This window comes from Pimephales promelas, chromosome 7 (genome assembly GCF_988280905.1).
Source record: "Pimephales promelas chromosome 7, fPimPro1.hap1.1, whole genome shotgun sequence".
NCBI lineage: Eukaryota > Metazoa > Chordata > Actinopteri > Cypriniformes > Leuciscidae > Pimephales > Pimephales promelas.
The window spans coordinates 1,766,956-1,786,966 of NC_142775.1; the positions used below are offsets into that span (position 1 = coordinate 1,766,956).

Consider the following 20,011-nt stretch of genomic DNA (forward strand, 5'->3'; position numbering starts at 1 on the left):
GTCGCTCTGGACAAGGGCATCAGCGAATGCGTCAAAACACTTTATTTTAGAGATTTGTCCAGGTTTTTTTATTTTAAACTTTATTTTATTATCTCCACTTTAGATATTCTACTGACTATAAGCATGTGTGCAACTACAAGTCAACTTATTCTCCCAACCCTATAACCTAACAACTACTAATACTCTAATGAGAGTTAGTTAACATGTAGTTACTTATAGTTACAAAAGTTACTTATAGTTATAGAATGTCTTAAAGTAACCTAATAATTACTTTACTCTCCATGTTAAACTAGTCCTGTCCTAATAGGGTTTATTATACTAACCATCTACTACGGTCTACTAATACTCTAATGAGTTCAGTGTTGGGTGTAACTAATTACTAAGTAATTAGTTACTGTAATTTAATTACTTTTCCCTTGAAAATGTAAAGTAAGGGATTACTCTGAATTTATGTGTAATTTAATTACAGTTACTTCTGATGTAATTGAGGTAAACACTGTGTGTAGATCAATCCGATCTCAGTGTCCAAATCATACGGCCGCACTCGTACAAATTCGTATGAATTATTGTAAAATATGGATGAAAAAAGTGTGAAAAGTCACGAGATCAGACATAAAACAACAGTGGGTTTAACATCAAAATATATTGTCTGATGCTAAAAAGTATGTTTTTATAATGTAACCTTCTCCACCTTGGTCAGTTTAAGGATAATTCATGCAATTTTATAGTATTTATTTGAAAGAATTAAAACAGATTCATGTCTATCCTTGCTGGTTGAGATTGATATGGGATTTTGAAAGTAATTAGTAATTAAAAGTAATTAAATACTTTTTAGAGCGAGTAATTAGTACAGTAATCTAATTGCACTGTTGAAGAGGTAATTAGTAACTAGTAATTAATTACTTTTTTAGAGTAACTTACCCAACACTGAATGAGTTGCAGAGTTACTCATGGTTAGTAGAGTGGCTAAAGCCGACCAAGAGTAACCACACATACTGTCCTGTACATGAGAAGCAGAATGAAGTTAAATGAGTTGTGAACTGCAGGACGAATGGAAACCAGCAAGGTCATCTCGACGGAGAAAGCAACGGTCGTCATCCAAGTAAATCCACATGTGTGTGACGGACAGGAGAACGGAGGAGTGTATCACAACACGGCTCTCTCTGAGTTTCTCAAAGCACAACCAAAGGCACTGGGGGTAAAGCATTTAATGATGAATTATAATTATGTACTTGTATGTTTTTTAGGAATATTTTTAGTATCTCGTTTTCTTCTGAAGTTGTTGTCAAATGTCCTTAAGTTTAAAGATGTGTGTTTGTCTGATTGCTTTCAATGCATAAAACATTAAAGGAGTAGTTCACTTTTAAAGAAACTTTTGCTGATAATTTACTCACCCCCATGTCATAACAAAATGTCCATGTCTTTCTTTCTTCAGTGGAAAAGAAATTAAGGTTTTTGATGAAAACATTCCAGGATTTTTCTCCATATAATGGACTTCAATGGGGACCAAACGGTTCAAGGTCCAAATGAGAGATTCAGTGCAAACTGTTCAAAGGGCTTTAAACGACACCAGACGATGAATCAAGCGAAACGATCGCTCATTTAATAAATAAATGACAAAGTTTAAGTTTTATAAGCTCAAATGCTCGCCTTGATCTGTTCTGTGATGCTCGTTCGTGACTCTCCTGTTCGAACTCGTTTATCAAAATGAACAAATCTTTATTCGAGTCGTTTGGTTCATTCAACGAACGAAATGAATGAATTGACTCGAAAAAAGATTCATTCATCGTCTGGTGTCGTTTGAACAGTTTGCACTGAAACTCTCATTTGGACATTGAACCGTTTGGTTCCCATTGAAGTCCATTATATGGAGAAAATCCTGGAATGTTTTCATCAAAAACCTTAATTTCTTTTCGACTGAAGAAAGAAAGACGTGGACATCTTGGATGACATGGGGGGCGAGTAAATTATCAGCAAAACTTTTTTTTAAAAGTGAACTACTCCTTTAATATAGCTTATTTTGTGTGTGTGTGTGTGCCAAAACATGAAGAATATGCCATCTTGCAAAAATATAAACACTTGACCCATATCTGCCCTCTCTAGACGGTCCAGATCATGACTGGAGTGATGGTCTTCTTATTTGGTATTGTGCGCACCACCAGCATGCAATATTACCCAGCTCTTTCTGTCTTGAGTGGCATAACCTACTGGGGATCTTTCATTGTAAGTTTATGTGATGGTTTTGCTTCATTGCCTCTGATTTTAATGTCCAGAATGAACTGAAATGTCCCGTTTGTCTCTCAGTACATCAGTGCGGGATCTCTGTCTGTCGCTGCGCAGAGGAAACTTCATCTCTGTGTGGTACGTACATAAACGGCTGTTGCTCACGTTGTTTCTAGGCTATATATACATATGATATTATTCACGTCCATGAGTCATTGCAGTGCTTTCAGTCGCCTGTTCTTTAAAGACTATAGGGTAAAATGGGGCTACGAGGTAAAGGGCCTTTGTGGCTTTACATAACACAACCCTACAGCATGTTTCAATATACACAATCTATGGCTTCTGAAAACGTAACTTTCTTTGAACAATGAGACATTCATCCTGTAAAGACGTGGAAAGCACATCTGACTTTTAAAAAGGTTATTTAATGAGTGTACACCGTCACTATTCCCCCGTCACATGCCAGCTCTTCTTCCTGCAGGTGAAAGCTTCTCTTATAATGAACGCCATCAGTGCCGTCACCGCAGGACTCGCCATTCTCCTGGTGTCAATAGAGATAGGACTGTTTTCTGATGGAATTTGCAACAATTACAATGAAAGGTCTCCTCGCATCTGCTTATCTTGGAAGGTATTAAATGAACAGTTTGCAGTAGAGAGCCTAAGCCCCTCCCCTTCCGGTCGACCACCATGTGACCTTATTTCGGAAAAATATTGAATGGTAGTCAATGGCGAGAGACAACAAATATTTTGATCTGGTTTGAATTGTGCCCTGAATTACACATATGATGTTTGTCAATTTAAAAGATACATTTTAAAGTAAAGAAAGTCGCAGTTTGATGTAAAACCGTTGAGGTATAAGACTGTGAAAATACGTAATTACAAAGACTACAAACCCCAAAGGTGCACATTTTCTCTCAATGAATGAAGCTAACTTTACTGAGGCTAACGTCTGTCATTGTTTCTACACTGTAAAAAATGTAATCACAACATATTTTCTGTTGTCAAATCAACTTTATAATAATTTATTTAGTTGAGATAACTTATTATTTTGAGTTTCTGATGATTAAATTAATCTCCTTCATTGTATTAACTCACTTTTTTCCAGTTCAATCAACTTAAAATTTTAAGGCAACCAGGTTTCTTACTTTTTTAAGTTAAACCATCAATATTTTTTTACAGTGTTAGTAATCACATGTTTTCTTTTGTCAAATCAACTTAAATAATTTATTTAGTTCAGATAACATACAATTTTGAGTTTCTGATGATTAAATTAATCTCCTTCATTGTATTAACTCACTTTTTCCAGTTCAATCAACTTAAAATTTTAAGGCAACCAGGTTACTTACTTTTTTAAGTTAAACCATCAATATTTTTTTACAGTGTATAGTCTTACGTTATAATCGTACATTACGCCGTCATACCTGAGTGTTTTGTACCAGACTGCACACACACGAGCAGCGGATCTTGCTTGTTGTTTCGCTTCCCGGGAGATGTAGTTCATAGAGCGATTTTCACATAAAACTAAATGTTACTCTTCTGTTCTATGATAGACTACGACGTTTTTGACTTTCAGAATTATCTTTTAAATTGACAAACATCATATGTGTAATTGAGGGCACAGTTCAGACGGAATAAAAAGATAAGTTGTCTCTCGCCATTGACTACCATTCATATTTTGGTAACACTTTATAATAACTGCACGCTATTAATCATTAGTTAAGCATGAGTAAACAGTTAATTCATCATTTGTAAAACATTAATAGACCTTAATAAGCAGTTTATAAATATAGCTATAAATGCTTTTTTCTTGATTTATAAGCATATCTATAATGCGTTTAATAATTGTATTTTCATACTTTGTTAATGATCAATTAATAATTTCTAAAAATGAAGTATTACAAACCAGTTGTTTAAGAGTTGTCAGTCATTCATAAGATCACTTAGAAAGTGTAAGTAAATATAGTAAACACAGGTAGTTAAAGCATTTAGTAGTGGTCAGTTAACTATTTTTGTGAGCTAATCTAAAGTGAGGACTATTCATGCTTTGTAAAGCATTTATAAAGGCGATTTAAAGACTCGTCAATCTTCTAAACAGTAAAAAGTAACAAACACAACGCAGTGATACAGAACATAGAAATATTTAACAGCCTTTAAAAATGCTTAACAAGGCATGAATAGTCCTCATATTAGATGAGCTCACGAACATAGTTAACTGACCACTACTAAATGCTTCATAACTAACCAAATTAACCCTGAATTACAGCATTAATACATGTTAATAAAGCATTTATTAACACACTAAGTAACCATCACTATATGTCTGAATGATAAGCTGTATGAATGTACATTTAAATAGTTTATTAATCATTTACTTACTCGCTCTAAGTAATCTTATAAACCATTGACAACTAGTCAAAGAACTGGTTCATAAAAAATGCAATTCTTCATTTAGAAATGATAAATTGATCATTAATAAAGGATGAAAATACAATTATTTAACAAATTATAGATACGCTTTTAAATTAAGAAGAAAACATTTATAGCTGTATTTATAAACTGCTTATTAATGTCTATTAATGCTTTATGAATGATGAATTAATGGTTTACTCATACTTAACTAATTATTATTAGCGTGTAGTTATTATAAAGTGTTACCCATATTTTTTCCGAAATAAGGTCCCATAAGTTGGAAGCGTAGGGGCGGGACTTAGGCTCTCTATACTATTTTAATGTTATCTGAATGATGACATTAAAAAAATGACAAATATATCATCATTTACTATTTGAAAATAATTTGTACTAATAAAGATTGTGCTGGTCAATGTTTTTCACATGCAATTGCAATGACTAGCCACTGGAAATGTTATGCTTCAAAATGACATCATAAAAGTATTATAAAAACTACAAATTGGTCCATGCAACTTCCATGTTACATGCCTTCATATATGTAGTATTTATATAAAGTTCAGTCAATATGATTTTTGAAACATCTTTCATATGATCATGTTGAATATTTTGTAGAGATATGATCTGGGGGTCAATGGGATATTGCTGGTGTTCTCCGTCCTCCAGTTCATCATCTCCATCTGTATCTCAGCGTTCGCCTGCAAAGCCTCCAGCGACTATGACTCTACAGTGGTCAATGTGGCGCTCACTGGGTAATGCCTCATTGTAAACTACATCCTTTTCATATTGCTAGATTGTTGAAGTGGGTTAAAGTAGTGTTTTCACTTCGGTAATTTCATGATGTCTTGGTTACAGTTTCATTTCCATGGTTTTAGTTTCCTGATTTTCTTAATTACGGTTCCCTAGTCGAGAAGCAATGGTCACTACTGTGTCTTGTTTAGTTCCCGCTATTTGAGTGGATTTCAGCCCTTCGTTGTCTGTAGTTAGAAGCGGTCCATTTATTAATATCTGCTGGATTACTGATTTTGTTTTGTTTAAAAAAGTAAGAATCTGCAGATCCCTGCCCTTGCTGGACACCATGTGACCGTTATTGTGTTATCTCAGTCCGTGTGGATCTCATTGGCAAAACTGATATTAAGTGTGAATGTTTGTAACATGTCTTGTCTGTTTCTTCTCAGGGATACTATGTCACAGTAGGAGATCCAACCAAGGTTGCAGAAATTACAGTCTCAAGTGTAAGACTGGTTTTCAGAAGACGGGATCAAACCCCTGCAATAAGACAATACAACTCAGTAATCTGGAGAGAAGACCTCGAAGACGTCGACTTCATCTCTGCAAACCCCTCCGGTCCATCAGATTAAGCGGGGCACTAAAATAAAAATAAAACTAAATTTTACTCAATTAAGTGAACCTCACAGAAGCACTGAAAAGACCTACACACATTATACCTTCACCCACCCGTTGGATTGTGTCGTTGGGCCGACGGGTGATCGTAACATTCAACTGAATACAAGAGAATTGACAAATGAACATCAAATAATATGTATGAGTCAAATGTCTTTGTAAACAAAGACATTTTTGTTTGTCTGGTGTTTTAACTGTCTAAATTAATCCCGGGTTCAATGAACAAGAAGTTGTCCCTGTGCATGAAAAGAAAACATCATTAAAGTTTGTGGTCTAGATAATTATGTGAATATTTGAGTGATGATTGAGCATTATTGAAGACACCTGATGTTAATAAGCAGAATCACTGAAGGAGAAAAACAGATTTTTAAAGGATAATTCCGGTATTTAACACCTTGAGTCTATTTTGTAGTTTTTGTAGGAATTATCCTTTAAGTCACCATTATGGTGACCGTTGTTTGTTTTTGTTTGGCTCTTGCCCATTAAATAATTTACTTTAGATATTGTTTGGCTGCTGATCATGAGTTATAGAAGCCAGATGAGCAAATAGACAAGGTGATCTGATGGTGCTGGTATAACATAATCGATATTTCATCATTTGACCTGAATCACTGAACTCATATGAAGATCAATTTCTGAGTTAGGTTTACTTCATTAATTATAGCAGCACTGTCCTTGTACAACATAATGTTTTTAACTTTGACAATGTAATCCATATAATGTCTTAAAAGATTCGCTTATATGAAAAACATTTTTTTTTTTAGAAAAATTTAGTTTTTTTTTAGACACAGACATCAAGACTCAGCCTGTGTATCTCAACAATGGTGACAATTATAAAGCATGTTGCAGTGCATTCTGGGTGCCACCAATCAAATAATAATGAGCTTGTCACCATTGTTGAGATTCATATGCTAATTATTGATGTCTGTGTGTGCCTATAAGATGTTATTTAGACGTTTTTGTTTTTTCTAATTGATTCAATAATTTGGATTTAATTGAAAATGATAAAAATAGTATGCTTTACACTGTAAAAATAAAAACGACTGAATCTGTTAAATCTAATCAATAAAATTGAGGCAACAGATTACAATCAATATTATTAATTAAATTTAACAAATTAGAATGGAGTAATAATTAACCAAACAAATTAATTAAAAGTTAACCATTTAAATTGAGTAAAATGTACACATTTTTCTAAACAAAAATATCGGAATAACAGACTGACGTCAAAGATGAATTAAGACCTCTTTTTTTTTCATTGCCATCATTGAAGACACCTGATGATAACAAGCAGAATCACCGAAGAAGAAAACCGAGATTTTTAAGTCACCATTACAGAGATCAGTGTGTGTTTTAGTTGGGCTCTTGACACTTAAATTAATAATGAAGTGTCAAATGATTGAGAAATGATGATTATGGTAAAACACAACCAACACCACCAGATCACCTTTTCTGTTTGTTCGTCAGGCTATTATAATTCACGCATAACAGCCAAACAACATCTAAAGTTATTAATTTAAGTGTCAAGAGCCCAACTAAAACACACACTGATCTCTATAATGGTGACTTAAAAATCTCGGTTTTCTTCTTCGGTGATTCTGCTTGTTATCATCAGGTGTCTTCAATGATAGCAATGAAAAAAAAGAGGTCTTAATTCATCTTTGACGTCAGTCTGTTATTCCGATATTTTTGTTTAGAAAAATGTGTACATTTTACTCAATTTAAATGGTTAACTTTTAATTAATTTGTTTGGTTAATTATTACTCCATTCTAATTTGTTACATTTAATTAATAATATTGATTGTAATCTGTTGCCTCAATTTTATTGATTAGATTTAACAGATTCAGTCGTTTTCATTTTTACAGTGTACATTGACAGTGCTGCTATAATCCATGAAGTAAATTTTACTCAGAAATTATGCTCTCAATGAGTTCAGAGATTCAGGTCTAACGATTATGTTCAAACACAGCCAACAGCATCAGATCACCTTGTCTATTTGCTCATCTGGCTGTTATAACTCAGGAACAGTAGCCAAACAATATCTAAAGTAAATTATTTAATGGGCAAGAGCCAAACAAAAACAAACACCGGTCACCATAATGGTGACTAAAATCAGGTTTTCTCCTTCAGTCATTCTGCTTGTTATCATCAGGTGTCTTCAATAATGCTCAATCGTCACTCAAATATTCACTTAATTATCTCATTAACTTTAACACTGCTTCAGTGTCCATTTAATACTCTGCCCAGACTTGATATAATCCACAAGGATTTTGCTGTGTACGTTACTGCAGTCTGATCAACCTCAGCATTTCCCACAGTTCTGTTAACAAGAGCAACGTTAGCTGTATGAAAAGGAAATAAAGCAACCACAACCTTTCACTTCAGTGTGAAACTAGGGCATAGCACTACAGTTGTTCAAAACAAGACATCTACATAATTCACTATGACATTTCTGTGGTTGAATGCAAACTAAATTGTTCAGGGAAATTATAATAATTATGTGGGCAAAATGTAAAAATGGTTATCAGTTCATCTTAACCTAATAAGAAATAAATATATACGTTTAGAAATGCCTCAGTGCTCCAGTGTCCTTCTCGTTTGTGTTACACTCATCACTCAGGATACTGTAATATCAAAGATAGATTAGGATTAATGTGTGTTTTAAACACCGACAGCTGGTGCTTTTGTTTGATCTCAACAAATGGCTAATTTGCGCAACTTTTAATTTTGATCTTTAAGTAAAGCCCTTTGAATTCCAGGAGGAAAAGCCTCAACGTTATAAACTATATGAAGTTCATATGCAGCAAGCTCCTCCTCAGCGATTCCTCTGTTCACACACACACACACACACACTATACGCCATAAGAGCAGCAGACGTCCACGTCAACAACTCATTTCAGGTACCATATTTCAAGCATCAATTAACATTTATGATTTCTTTTTTTATATACACTTTGATATACACTAATTAAAAATAACCATCATTTTTTTTTCATCCTTCACAGCAGTTTTAGTGCATGTTGTACTCATTTACTGTTGTTCTTTGGGGTTCCTATTTATACTATGCGTCTTTAACAAGAATTGCATTAAAATTGGTCAGGTAAAGTACAATATGCTTATTGTGTTCGTGTTGTATCGCAAAAAACTTTTGCTGTTATTAAGTTGGGACACAGCACAGGTATATGTTATGGACAGGTTTGATGGTCTGATTATAGGTTTCAGAAATAAGGGAAAGGTTAACCGTATAATTGTAGGTGTAATTACAGAAATTAACTACAGCTGTTAGAAACAACAACAACGTAAAACATATATGTACACAATAAGCGCACTGTAATACATTATAGTTTAAATGATATTAGATTTAAACATTAAATGGATAGTTCACCCAAAAAATTCAAATTAGCCCATGATTTACCCAACCTCAATTCCTCCTAGCGGTAAATGACATCAGACGAATACAATCTGAGTTATATTAAAAAAAACTGTTCTGGCTCTTCCAAGCAAAATAATGGGAGTCAATGGGTATATTTTTTTGGAAGTCCATCAAAGCGCACATTAATCCATGATAAAACTGCACCACACAGAATTTTTTAAAGATTAAAGACTAAACTAAAAACTAAACTAACTATCTAAAATATATGATGGATTTCTGCTGTCGATATGGGTCCAAGTAACCAAGAAATAATACACATTACTCTTTTACAGCTAGGGAGAGCATGGCTTTTGACTTTCTCAGTTTGGTTTGTGGATAATTCACGCTATTTATTTTTCCCCACATTAAACACCACTTGTATGTTTTTTCTTCATTAATGCAGTGCGTACTTTTTTCTTTCTTTACCCAAAAAGATTGGAAGTGAATGTGACAACATGCCCCATATAGGTGGGGTATATTGTATTGTAACATTTCAGCTTAAAATTTGATCTGATCTAATGCAAAATATATATGAGACAAACAATGTATTTTGTAAATAAAAAAAGATAATAAAACATAATTATTCAAAATTTAGAATTTCATAACTAACACACCTCAAAACACAGCTAAACAGCAAAGTTTAAAACATAATAATCATAATAATAATTAATAATTTCTGATCATTGATTGATTATCTGTCTTTATTCACTTCTTTCTCATGGTTTCTCAATAGAATTCATAAAAGTTGTTCATTGGAATTTGTTAGATGACAATTAAAGACCTTTCTAAACTGCTAAAAACAGATCAGATGTTAAAATAATATCAAATGTGTCTAATTTTAAATAAACACAAAAAACAGTAAAACACAAAAGTATACTTTTTATTATTAAATGAATTAAATTCATAAATTATTATTTAATTAAATGTACTTTTGCTATGTTTAAAAAAATGTACAGAGATATCTTAAAAAATTTTGGCACAATTTTTTCTCTATATAGTGTTGATATGGCAACTAGTAAATTTTCTACGATTGGTCATCTATGGAAACTACAGTGTTTATAACCAGCCCCTCATTAGGTTGTGCCACGCTCACCGCTATTACTGACATTGTAATAACACATTGCTCACATAAAACAACACATAAAATGTGCATACTTGTGCTTTAATTACAGGGGAAATCCAACACTTAGCTTGAATGGAAACCAGCAAGGTCATCTCGACGGACAAAGCCACGGTTGTCATCCAAGTAAACCCACAGGTGGCACAACATACTGTTATATGTGAAGATGGACAGGAGAACGGAGGAGCGTATCACACATTTCTCAAAGCACAACCAAAGGCACTGGGGGTAATGCATTCAATGATGAATTTGGAGAGTAAATAACAATATATTATGGTGACAATATAATGTGTTATACCTATCTTCATTTATATTGCGGTATGTAATTATATCAGCGTACCACATTAGAGAGATTAAGAAACATGAAAAAGAGAAAAGATGCCGCTCTCAGACAGAAAGCAATCCCAAATTCAGTTCTCTTTCACGTCTTATTACTTTAATGGTCACAAACACACATAATTCTGTTAAAATGCCCATCGTGTGGAGTATTTATATAAAGGTAAACAGTTGAGTGACATTAAATCCATGCAGTACGTCTTAATGTGACTTATAAAACGGATAGTTCCAATCCTTGATTCTGATTGGTCAATAGCTGTGCTTTATTCATGATCTAACACGGCTATGACCGCTTCACCCAACGGCTCTATGTATCACTGCGGTTTCTATGTCGTGTTTATTTGAGCTTTCATTATTACCCATTGGAGCGTTGTTGCTGTTCCCGGTCAGGGACTATTTTCTTCTAGCGGAAGGAAGGCTTTTAGTGATTTTACTTCATGAAAGAGGCACTTATTCATTTTTTTTTTTTTTTACTTTAATATTTTTATTGTGCGGTAACCGTTTTATAAAAGCAAAAAGGTACTCGAGGCAAGTGCTGTATGGTGAATAATAACGGGTTCGCGTCGAGCCTAACAACGCCCTTTAGCCGTTATTCACGATACAGCACAGCTTCTCGTACCTTACTGCTTACTAATACACCTGAACAGCATTAATAGCTCTCTCTCTGTTTATGTGTGTGTCCAAACATGAAATATAACATGACAAAAATATAATGTGGGAACATATAAACACTTGACCCATATCTGCCCTCTCTAGACGGTCCAGATCATGACTGGAGTGATGGTCTTCTTATTTGGTATTGTGCGCACCACCGATGTCTTCAATTTCCCAGCTGTTTCCTTGTTTAGTGGCATAACCTACTGGGGATCCCTTGTCGTAAGTTTTATTTAATGGTTTTGCTTCATTGTCTTTCATTTTAATTTCCAGAATGAACTCTGAAATGTCCTTTGTTTCTTTCTCAGAACATCAGTGCCGGAGCTCTGTCTGTTGCGGCGCAGAGTAAACCTAGTCCGTGTGTGGTACGTTCATGATAACCAGCCTCAAAAAGTTGTGGTTTTAGAAAGCTTGTTTGGTACGATGCGGAGCGGACAACGCATTTCAATTATGCAGTGTTTACCGCTCCCTATTCCTAGACCACAGGACATCTGTTGAATTGTACTCGACTTAACAAAATGCATTTTAAAGAAATTTAAGGTTTGATGACATCTGCTAACCCAGACAGCAAACTGACATTGAATCAACGTGGAAACGACGTCTCTCATGACATCGAAACAACGTTGAACCAACGTCAGACGCGGCATTCTTCAAAGCTAAATGAAAATCGAAAATTGGTTTGCTTTCATAACGTTGAAACAACGTTGATTTCAAGTTGATTTTCCGTTAGTTTTGAAAGAATGACGCGTCTGACGTTGGTTCAACGTTAATTCGATGAGCAAAACAATGTCAGATCAACGTTGTTTCGATGTCATGTTTCCACGTTGACGCAATGTCAATTTGCTATCTGGGGATATATGTAAGGAATATTTCACCAAAGGTGCTGTATTGTGTTTACTGAGTTTTAGGGTTGAACAGTAAACAAATTTAGGTTCTGGGAACGTTTTGGAAACATTAGTTTTTGGTTCCCAGAACGTTCTTAGAACTTTCCCTTAAAGTCCCCGTGAACCGGAAGTTGCAAACGATTTTTCTCCAGTGCTGTGACGTATTTCCAAGTGAAACGGAATATTGAACAGAGGGCAGGGTTTTACTCTAGCGCTCCTCCTCTCGGTTTGAGGGGAGTGGTTAAGCGTTTCCCCACCCAAACTGTGAAACCTACGTCATCAGAAAAAGAAACCGTTCCAGACCGGAAGTAACTTTTTAGATTTTAAAGATTACCAAGGTAAAACATTTTTTTAATATATTTTTACGTGCACGGATTAATTGTTAACCACAAGACTAGTAATATGCGCTAACAAAGTAAATAGGTTCAATTTTGATTTCACGGGGACTTTAAGGTTAAGGGAACGTTCCCGGAACATTCTCCTTACGTTATAAAAATTGAACCTAAAAATAACCTATTTGTAACATTCCTATAACGTTCTTGTTTGGTTCCCAAAAAAATAACCTCATGGGACCATTCGGGAACGTTAGGGGAACGTTCTGTGTTTGCTGGGAAGTTGGCCCACCGTTACTCAGGCGCACAAACACACACTCGTCTGACATATATAGAGGTTTAACAAAGCAATTTACATTTTAGATCATAACTTTAGGCTAGAAAATGTCTCAGGTTACGAATGTAACCATGGTTCCCTGAGAAGGGGAATGAGACATTGTGTCTTGGATCAGCACTATGGGGAACGCCATTAATGTGTCCGGTGTATACACACGACAATATCATTGGCCTGATACAAAATTATAAAGCTTCTGCAGAAGAGCATAAAAGTTAACCGCCTCTGGCACTGATTTTACAGCTTTGACAAGAACCAAATTCAAACAATGTGCATTACAAGGGCACAAAATGAGAATCTTGCACTGTTTTTAATCGATGCACACCGTAGCCTTGCCCCACAATAATATTCCTGTAGTCCTGGCCTGTTTTTCAAGGCCACGTATTATCATATGTGAGGCCTGCTGCATCTAAGCTTTCAGCTGACTCAAAGTGTTTTGTGGATGGCCCCATTGTAATAGTACCTCACAATTAAAGAAATCTGTCCTTTTAATCTTTGGTTTCATCTACAATCACACAAACTTCACTTTCTCTAACTTCTCTGATTATTTCCTTTTGTACCATCAGCTAAGCCATCAAGAACTCATTCCCAAATGTATTAAAGGAGTAGTTCACTTTTAAAAAACCTTTTGCTGATAATTTACTCACCATGTCATCCAAGATGTCCACGTCTTTCTTTCTTCAGTCGAAGAGAAATCAAGGTTTTTGATGAAAACATTCCAGGATTTTCTCCATATAATGCACACTACTGGTTTTACTGCGTCACAGAACAGAGCAAGGCGACCAATTGAGCTTATAAAACTTAAACTTTGTTATTTATTTATTAAAAGAGCGATCGTTTCGCTTGATAAGACCCATATTCATCGTCTGGTGTCGTTTAAAGCCCTTTGAACATTTTGCACTGAAACTCTCATTTGGACCTTGAACCGTTTGGTTCCCATTGAAGTCCATTATATGGAGAAAATCCTGGAATGTTTTCATCAAAAACCTTAATTTCTTTTCGACTGAAGTAAGAAAGACATGGACATCTTGGATGACACGAGGGTGAGTAAATTATCAGCTAAAGTTTTTTTAAAGGGAACAACTCCTTTAAGCCTTTCCTTAATAAAAGGAAGATTTGCTAAATCTTCTAAGATTGTCAAAAAATCTCTGATAAGATAAAAATAAGATTCTCGATGACCTCTCTGTGTTATGTTTTGAGTAGCAGTTAACAGCACATTGGTAATTGTTTTAATGTAATGTATGGTTTACCTCCACTTTCTTTCTTTTTTCTTGTTTTCACACGTAGTGAATAGGCTACATACTCACATTGACTCACAATCCATTTGATTTTTCATGCATTTTGTCATTACAAACTGTCCAAATAGCACTTCTTTCACAAAATATAATATCACATTGATGGTTTAATCGTTAATCGCAGGTAGCTTGACTATGATTAAATTTTTTATCACTTAGAAGTGAGAATAGGTTTCCATATATATATATCTGCATGCATATGATGGGATCATAAAAAGTCCAAATTCTTAGAGATGCAAAGCCTTTTAGACTCATTGAACTCCATTGGTGGATTTACATAAACAGAGCAAAAGGCTACCAGAATTATTTCCATGGTAAACTCTGTAACTAGCACATCTTGTTATTGTTGGACAGATTGAGCTTTATACTTGCAATATATACCAGTCGAAATACAAAGAGTGCAAACTGTGTGGCTTTTGCTTCTCTACACATTATTCTAAGTATTCTTGGTTCAATAAAACAATTATTCTTTATCACCAGATCAAAACAATGTAAAACCTGAGCAGACAACATTTTACGTTTTTATGTGTATGCCATTACTACTCTTTCATGTCATTTTTCAAGTTTCCTCTTTTCGTCCTGTATACTGTAGATGAACTCCTCTCTCGTCATGAATGTGCTCAGTGCCGTCACGGCAGGGCTCGCCTTTCTTCTCATATCGCTGGAGATAGGACTCGGCTCAGAGACCAGCAAGTATCAAAGCTGTCCCACAACCTACGGCCGAACTGAAGGCATTCTGTGTTTAAAGTTCGAGGTACTAATTTACAACCCCAAATCAAGAAAAGATGGGACATCTTGTAAAACACAATAAAATCAAGAATCTGTGATTTTGTTCATTCTCTTCAACGAGACAAAAGTAAAAGAAAAGTTTTCAATGACCAACACATTTTTATTTTAATGGCAGCAACACACTCTAGAAAACAGGCATTATAATGCTACGTTCACACCGGACGCGAATAGCGCATTAGGCGCGAATGATTTCGATCGTAACGGTGCGGATCCACTTGTCCGTGCAGCACTTCTGTCGCGCTGCGCTCCACTTTAAGGCCAATTTATACTTCTGCGTCTAGGGTACACCGTAGTGTACGGCGTTGGTTACGCCGTTGTGAGCATTTATACTTCTGCGTTTATGTCTTGGCTGCTCTGCAGTACTGCTCCGAAACGCTAGTTGGCGGCGGAGAGTTTTAATGTTCCACTGTGTTTAGATTTCTCGCAGCTAGGTTACTACGAGCAATAGCGAGTGAAAGAGAGCTGATCATGTTGGAGTTGGAAAAACAGTTCACTTTAGTGAAATTACTAAAACTGAAAGGCAGAAATGAGAGAAGACTTTGGAGGAGATGGTACGTCTGGAAATCATAGACAGTGGTGGAAATGCGTGAGAAATGAGATGCTACTAAGCCGAGCAATCACCGATCTTGCGGTCCGCGTCGTCGCGATGTGTAGTTACATTTTTGAAGAGGTGCGCGTCAGGTGACGGCGAAGGGTACGCGGTATGGGACGCATCTGTGCGTATGCTACGCCGTACCTACTGCGCGTACCCTACGCAGAAGTATAAATTGCCCTTTATTCCTATGGTTGACGTCACGCGACTTTAATGCGCCCGCAAAGCATCCCGGGAAAGCGGCGCTTCATTTGGAAAAATGCTGCGCGTCAAAAAGCTGGCTGATGCCCATCTCTATGCAAATGAATTCCGTTGAACGTGCCGGGACTATCCAATAGAAGTAGAGCATATGGAGACGGGGGGTAGTCTCTCGCAGGTCCTCTGTTCTAGACTGGCCGCTGGCTCAAAACCACGACCATAGCGGTAAACTTGAGGAACGCCCATCAAAGTACAAATGTGGGGAGGCGTCGCGACAACACGCGAATGTCGTGTCGGACAAGTGGATCTCTACCGTCAGTCAATGCAAAGACGCCTTACGTGCGTAAAAAATTCCTGCGGCGCGAATGAGGCGTGGAGCGCAGAAGACGCGAATACGTCTCATTTGCGCGTCAAGTTCGCGCGAATGGCGCGAATTGAGCGTCTGGTGCGTTAAACGCGTTAAGCGCGAATGATTTAGTTAGTGCCATTTGTGCATTCATGCGTTTGACGTGAATTCGCGTCTGCCGCCCGAGTTGAAAAATCTGAACTTTGGCGTGAATTCGCGCCGCGTTGACCAATCAGGAGCCTAGCTGCTTGCTCACGTGGTGAAGTGTCTGGATGCTTCAATAAATTATTTTGTAATATGGTGTCCTAGATAGCAAACTGACATTGAATCAACGTGGAAATATGACATCGAAACAACGTTGATCTGACATTGTTTTGCTCATCGAATTAACGTTGAACCAACGTCAGACGCGTCATTCTTTCAAAACTAACGGAAAATCAACTTGAAATCAACGCGTTGTTTCAACGTTATGAATGCAAACCAATTTTTCGATTTTCATTTAGCTTTGAAGAATGCCGCGTCTGACGTTGGTTCAACGTTAATTCGATGAGCAAAATCAACGTTGTTTCAATGTCATGAGAGACGTCGTTTCCACGTTGATTCAATGTCAGTTTGCTGTCTGGGAACATATTACTTGAAAAGCGCTAAACAAATAAACGTATTACTTGATGGCAACAAACTGCTTTTATCAAGTTATCGTGAGAACATATTTAGATCAGGCATACTACTGGCATACTATGGGGTCCTAAGGTGGGACCCATCTCTTCAAGAGGACTCATCTCTTCACCACACTGGGTCGAAAAAGTAAAAAGTCTCACGTGAGAACTCTAGCACGTGTGGTGTCGCGTTGTTTCCTTGTCTCATCTCACGTGTGTTTGTTGTGAAACGTAGTTTGCGCGCAGCGTGCTAGACGGAGTTGTCGGCGATTCTATTCTATTCTATTTGTCACCAATCCATCATGCGGTGTGATGAATGCTGGCCAAGTTAGTCATGCAGTGTGAAAAGAACAGCGACCCGAATACTTTGAAAATCGCACAGTCTGAACTCGGCATTAGGGAGTGTTGCGATTCATGCTTTTCAGGACTTGTACCCGAGTGCCATGCATTATTTTTCATAATTTTGTATTTTTGTAGAGATATGATCTGGGGATCCTTGGGATATTGCTGGTGTTCTCCATCCTCCAGTTCATCATCTCCATCTGTATCTCAGCGTTCGCCTGCAAAGCCTCCAGCAACGGCGGCTCTACAGTGGTTCATGTGGCGCTCACTGGGTAATGATGACGAGGTTAATCTAGCAGATTATATAATAACCACAACATGTTACGTGGACTGCCTTTAATCTCACTGGTCTGGAGCTGGGACATGCTACTTAATAGTCTAAACTATCTTTAGTCTTCTAATGTTGATGGTTAATAGATCATTCATAATTTACTCCTAATTAATATGTTAGCAAAATGATATAAAAACTACAATTCAATCATATCATGCTTCACTGTAAACCCCAGCCTTGTTTCTACTTGTAGACCATTGAAGTAGCTGACCCTGGGCTTTTCTCTTTGGTTTTGTGTCACAGTATCGCCACTAATATAGCCATTGGTCTTGTCTGTTACTTACCAGGGATACTGAGTCCCAGTGAGGAGATCCAACTGTCCAAAGGTTGCAAGGATTGAATCTCTCATATTATTGCTGACTCAAGCTAGGTCATGTGACACTGAAGACTGGAGTAATGATGCTGAGCATTCAGCTTTCATCACAGGAATAAAATACACTTTACTATATATTTAAATAGAAAATATTTTTTAAAAATCTATTTTTTTTTTTAAATATCACTGTTTTTTGCTGTCAAATAACTTGGTTAATCAATAAAACCTTTGGATGTCCGCAATTGTTTTCAATGAGATCAGAAAAATATTTATCTCTCAGAGTTTTAACCCATTTCTAGTAATCAAATAACAGTCTCTTAGAAATCACTAATGACACCCGGACAGGGACAGACTGACTATCTGTGTGTTCGCGTCGGCACACAAGAAGTCTAATAAAGCAATATGAACAGCCAACAGCAGGTGTCAGCAGAAACATGTGTCTTGGCCATAAAAAAAGTAAAAAATAAAATTATATATATATATATTATTTACATTATTTACATTTTTTATTATACATTTTATTTTTTTTATAAATGCGTTTATAAATAGCACACATTTTTATTTGTTTATTAATAGTTTTTTTTTTGTACGACTCCAAATTTTCCGGCTCCTATAGTTTACACAAAGAAAACAAAGCAAATGTCCTATCTGTATCTGTATTTTATTTTCAGAGTTTTTAGAATTACGCATTATGGTTTTGATTTACCTTTTTTATTTTCCACACAAAATTGTTTCAGGAACAATCAGTAAAAGCTTCACTTTATGAATGCAATAAGCTTTTTCAAATACTGGGTACGAAAAGATTCAATTATTCCACTCGCCCTTCAACATGTGTACATAAAGGGACATTTAAAAGTGCAAAAGCATTAATAAATGACTTCAACAGACAACAAATAAGCCCACAAGCTTGATTATTCCCACACAAATATTACTGATGCGTTAAATATCACTGTAGTAATATAAGTCTGTATTATGTAGCCTAACGAGTGTTGCCTAATCAAAAATGTTCATTAATGGGAAGATTGAGCTATTTCCATAATTTTGACAGACAGCAAATATTATATTGATCTGCTTTAAAAGCTTTCCAGTATTAAAGAGATTAGAAGATAAAAGCAGAGACGAGTCCATTTTACAGCATCCGTGTGGTAAACCTGCAACAGGCGGAAGGATTTATGGAGAAAAACCAACGCAAATATTTGTTGTCTTTTTTTTCATATGTAACTGCGGAATACAAATGAAAAAATAATAATAATAATAATAATAATCAGGAGGAATATAATGATTTGATATTTGCACTGTAAAAAAACAATTGTAATTTTAACAGTAAAAATGCAACAGTGCAAAACTGTTAATTGGTTAACAGAAAGTTTACGTATATAGGCTACTATATACGGTAAATAACTGTGATAGATCTCAGGGCACATATAATGTAATTTTACCATAAAATACCGTTAAATTTACAGTTTTTGAAAGTGAAAAAGAACAACGCATTGTATAATTTACAGTGAATAACTGTAAATTGACATTCCCACAATTCCCCAATTTCCTCGTAGTTTTCTTGGTTTTTAAATGATCGTTTATTGCATTTTTTAATCATGTGTGTTACCATGATGGTGTTTAATGTTTGTGTGAATGACACTGAGTATTAACCTTCTTATGGAAGAGCTGTGATTGATCATGTGTGCTGTGATGACTGTTGGTTGTCAGTGTAATGCAATGGTACAACACAGATATCATGTTCATAAAGAGCTTTTGAACCCATGTAAGGTAATGGCCTGTCAGGTTTGAGTGTGTGTGTGGTCCTGGATCTTTCACAGCAGGTGTAGTGTATGTGATGTGACACACAGTGCTTTCACCTGCGGTTTGAGACGTCTTTCATCATTCATTGAGTTGAACATCTGCTTCAGCTCAGAGCTCAGTGGCAGGATAGTCTGGGCTTTTGTCCCGTATCCGGAGTCATTATTCCTGGAACAGACGGGGAGATCGGATCTGCAACATGATGAGAGACACGATCAGCCCTCACACCATTCACTATAGAGTAGG

At 36.0% G+C, this 20,011-nt stretch overlaps 2 protein-coding genes across 4 annotated transcripts; both read left to right on the plus strand.

The window, feature by feature from the left end:
• The first annotated feature begins 1,016 nt into the window (after positions 1 to 1,016).
• Positions 1,017 to 5,932, plus strand: LOC120475080 (membrane-spanning 4-domains subfamily A member 4A). Of its 2 annotated transcripts, XM_089132880.1 has the most exons (6): positions 1,017 to 1,198; positions 2,104 to 2,223; positions 2,305 to 2,361; positions 2,705 to 2,851; positions 5,245 to 5,381; positions 5,808 to 5,932. In XM_089132880.1, exons 1-6 carry the CDS (start codon positions 1,052 to 1,054, stop codon positions 5,824 to 5,826), a joined length of 627 nt encoding a protein of 208 aa, XP_088989006.1. In that variant the 5' UTR covers positions 1,017 to 1,051; the 3' UTR covers positions 5,827 to 5,932. The 2 variants fall into 2 exon arrangements, with proteins under 2 accessions (XP_088989006.1, XP_088989007.1); XM_089132881.1 differs by lacking the exon at positions 5,808 to 5,932 and having other exon boundaries at positions 5,245 to 5,385.
• A 2,934-nt stretch (positions 5,933 to 8,866) lies between these two features.
• LOC120475079 (membrane-spanning 4-domains subfamily A member 4A) lies at positions 8,867 to 18,206 on the plus strand. Of its 2 annotated transcripts, none has more exons than XM_039665803.2 (7): positions 8,867 to 8,934; positions 10,619 to 10,794; positions 11,659 to 11,778; positions 11,865 to 11,921; positions 14,994 to 15,155; positions 17,460 to 17,610; positions 17,943 to 18,206. In XM_039665803.2, the coding sequence occupies exons 2-6, from the start codon at positions 10,642 to 10,644 to the stop codon at positions 17,598 to 17,600; spliced, it is 633 nt and encodes a 210-aa protein (XP_039521737.2). In that variant the 5' UTR covers positions 8,867 to 8,934; positions 10,619 to 10,641; the 3' UTR covers positions 17,601 to 17,610; positions 17,943 to 18,206. The 2 variants fall into 2 exon arrangements, with proteins under 2 accessions (XP_039521737.2, XP_039521736.2); XM_039665802.2 differs by having other exon boundaries at positions 17,460 to 17,596.
• The last annotated feature ends 1,805 nt before the right edge of the window (positions 18,207 to 20,011 follow it).